The sequence below is a fragment of the Boleophthalmus pectinirostris genome, unplaced genomic scaffold, assembly GCF_026225935.1.
Source record: "Boleophthalmus pectinirostris isolate CB_2022bp ecotype Guang Dong unplaced genomic scaffold, ASM2622593v1 HiC_scaffold_23, whole genome shotgun sequence".
NCBI lineage: Eukaryota > Metazoa > Chordata > Actinopteri > Gobiiformes > Gobiidae > Boleophthalmus > Boleophthalmus pectinirostris.
Genome location: NW_026571207.1, coordinates 30,882,384 through 30,886,136, shown reverse-complemented (window position 1 = coordinate 30,886,136; position 3,753 = coordinate 30,882,384). Strand labels below are relative to the sequence as shown.

At 38.2% G+C, this 3,753-nt stretch overlaps 1 protein-coding gene across 1 annotated transcript; it reads right to left on the bottom strand.

The window, feature by feature from the left end:
* Positions 1 to 955: 955 nt before the first annotated feature.
* LOC129410627 (B-type lectin plumieribetin-like) lies at positions 956 to 1,882 on the bottom strand. Its single transcript, XM_055159195.1, has 2 exons — positions 1,768 to 1,882; positions 956 to 1,564 (listed from the first exon to the last, which is right to left on the bottom strand). Exons 1-2 carry the CDS (start codon positions 1,880 to 1,882, stop codon positions 1,344 to 1,346), a joined length of 336 nt encoding a protein of 111 aa, XP_055015170.1. The 3' UTR covers positions 956 to 1,343.
* Between the last annotated feature and the right edge of the window lie 1,871 nt (positions 1,883 to 3,753).

Here is a 3,753-nt window from a genome sequence, read left to right as displayed (position 1 = left end):
AAACCGCTAAGGTTGCCACCAGGCTATTACATTCTGATTGTCATTGAGTGAAGGAACAAGGAAATTACAGTGAGCACCTTTGATGTACACACACACACAAAAACAAAACACAGACTCACTACGCCACATATGAAACACAACGTTTACGGCAGAGAATTATTATTACTTTTGTCTGTTATAATGTTGTTTCCTCATTAAAAACATAGCTGCGGTGTAAGTCCTAATCACACTGATATAAGAGAAGGTGAGCTTATAATATTTATAGTAGTAGGCCTAGTATTAGTATTATTGAACACTATTGTAGACTGTCCTAGAGTGTGTTTAGGGCCCTGTGTGTGGCACTTGTACAAAACATTTTCTAACATCAGAATCCAGAGGTGGGACTTGCAAGTCGTGACTTGGACTCAAGTCAGACTTGAGTCACTATTTTTAGGACTTGAGACTTGACTTGATAAAATGGACTAAGACTTGGGACTTGACTTGGACTTGAAGCTCAATGACTTGGGACTTGACTCAGACTTGAGGCCTGTGACTTGACAAAACCTGATGCTTCTCCAAAAAAAATTATATGTTTTTAGAAAATACTTTCCTCGTTTGAGTTGATAAACATGGTGCTTAATTTTACAGGAACAACCTGGAACATGTCCCTCTCCATTTGTTACTTTGGATGTAACTGAAGTACTGTGATATGGTACCTCAAATGTACTACAGTAATACACAGTACAACACAGTAAAACAGAGGGAACTACATAGAACATGATCCTTCCATTTCAGTGCAGACTACATGACAAAATAACTGTTATTTAGCACTTGCAAAATCTGAATTATTTCTGTTCTGACTGTAAAGATTCACACTAAGAACTTGTCAAGACATTTAAAAAGGAAATATTTTGATTTCTACAACTCTTATATAAATATTCATAGATAAACATAACATTATTTTATTAGTTTAGTTATATAAATTGCAAAAATCTAACCTATATTTGGTTTGGTTTAAAGACTTGAAGTGACTTGAAGCTCAAAGCAGATGACTTGGACTTGATATGGACTTATGGGCCAGCGACTTGAAACTCAACTTGGACTTGTCTGTATTTGACTTGGAACTTGACTCGGACTTGAGGTCAAAGACTTGAGACTTGCAAAACAACAACTTGGTCCCACCTCTGTCAGAATCCATAAATGTTATCATACTGTTATATTCAAATGTATTACAGATATATTTAGTGCAGATGTTGATCACTTAATCACTTGAACCCGAGTGGCAGTGAAGAGCCGGAGAGTCCCATGTCAGATTTGGCTTAGGGCCCCCTGGATGTTAGATGTGGCTCTGCACACGGCCCCTTTCATGATCCCAGATGCTCCACCTGCAGTCTGCCCTGGTCGGTCAGGATCAGACGCAGGTGTTTGCAGGGCTGGATCTCGTGGTTCTTAGTGTCCCACACAGGCGTATTCTTCTTCATGTACATCACCAGGTTTGTGTCTGACTGCAGAATAATGCGATATGGGTCTTTACCGACAGTGTTAGTTGCCCAAACTGGACTCCACTTGTACAGAACAAAGTTACCTGCAGAAACAAAACGTCATAGCCTTTAAAATGTGTTACCAATGGATGATGAAGAAACATTAAATTAAATAGTAGTATCATAACAAAACAAAAATATCATTTAATTTAACTGATTTATTCTATTTTTATTTGAACTTTTTAACTTTTTCGAGTGGTACTGGCATCTTGGTTCTTTGAAAGGAAGGTTTTCAGATTGATTTAACTGAAATATGACAGGAGCCCTCTCACCTGGAACACAGCCTTGAAATTCCTGTTGTTACTGATGAGACTGTCCCCAATGCGTAGCTCCTGGTCAGTGCTGATGGAGGATTTACTCATGATCCTGAAAAATTCATTATTAGTCAGTTGTGCTACAAACAAAAGGCAACCCACTGTTCCCTAAATCTGAAGTGTGTCTGAAAGAGCTGGTGTTCTCTCACCTGTCGAGTCAGGACCCTGTCCGAGCTGCAAATACACACAGCTTTTATAGAGAAATCAAACCAGGGCAGGTTGTTGATTAATTCAGGTGCATATGACAGATTTGGCTTCTCTTTCACATAAGACAGCAAATGTAATTAAAAATTATATTTAATATTTAACTAAAGTGCTTAGTTTTCCTTTTTTTTTATGTGGGTGAAGTTAATAATTTGATTTCCTTGTTAGACTCGGGCAGCACATGTATTACCTCAAAGATAAGAAACTCTCATTTTCAAGGCAAAACAGTTGCCCATAAGTTTACTGACAGTCTGAGCTAAAGGTCAATGGTGAATGACTACGTTCACAAAAACCACTTCTTTTTTGATTATCAGAATGCTTATAAACAAGAACACTCAAGTGTGACGGGGATGATCCAAATAACTGATGACTGGGTCAGATAAATGGAGGAAAGGAGAATGGTTGGAAGAATTCTATTTGATTATTCAGCTGCTTTTGAAGCACTCAGTCATCAACGCTCCTGGAAAAAGTTAAGCTTTAGACAATACAACATTATTGTGGTTCAGAAGTTATTTGAGTGCGAGAGTGCAGTCATAACATATGGTGTTCCACAAGGCAGCTGCCTGGGACTCTATAATATTTACACTAATGAAATGCCTTTTGTTTTTAAGAAATTTAAAGTTATTATCTTTGTGGATGATTCTTCTCTTACACACAAACCATACTCAGAACCCAGAGGTGGGAAGAGGAGCCAAACGTACTCAAGTAAGAATAACGTTACCTCAAAATAATATTACTCAAGTAAAAGTAATGGTCTTTATTAATTATTCAAGTAACAGTATAAAAAGTATTTGGAGAAACTACTACTCAGAGTATCAGAGTAATTGTCAGGACATAACCTGATTTATAATGTAATGCAGCAGGAAGCCTTGGGGCCAACAAAAGTCAGTCTGAGGGCCGCATTTAGCCCCCAGGCCTTCTTTTATACATGCCCAAGAGAGGCTATATTTTTATTTTGTTGTTATTTTACAGTAACAGTCAAATTGTAAAACAAAAACATGTCATAGGTTTGTTTTAAGAAGGTTTGAAGGATACTGTTAAATAGTGAGTCATTTTCAATTTGAGTGGCGCGGTCTGGCCTGGGAGTTGACCCCACAACCTTAATGTGAAGTGTGAGTGATAGCCCATGGCCACTGTGATGATCGTGAATATGTTTTGTCATATTTTGGCAGTGGCAGCTCATCTTTTATTTGATTTAAAGAGAGATCTGACTTCCCTGTGTGTGATTCTACACTGCAGCCACTAGGGGTCAGGTTTGATGAACTGACGGCTCCTGTCAGGCTGATTCAGCACTTATTGGATCTGCTCTCACCTCATAATGTTAACATGAAGTTTATTAATACATTTTGGGATTCAGCAGTTTGCAAATATGTCTTAAACGTCAATATCTGTAAGCAAACAAAACCCTAAATGGAACTCAAACTTTTTACACTTCCTCAAACTCAAACTTTTTAACATCCTCGAAATAATAACTGCAAAATGTGAAATTGTGCAATTTTTGTGCCATCTTTGATTCTGTTGACTACAGCTATCTATAAATGTGATGTCTATGTGAGGTTTTGGATGAATAAACAAACTGCTGTCACAAGGCATACCTGAGGGAAGGCTGTGTCACGTGCACATTCTAATGCCCCCTCCACACTCCTCCTCATGCACACTCATTTACATGCACATTCATTCTTGTGTAGGGTGACCAGATGCGCCTGTTAACCCGG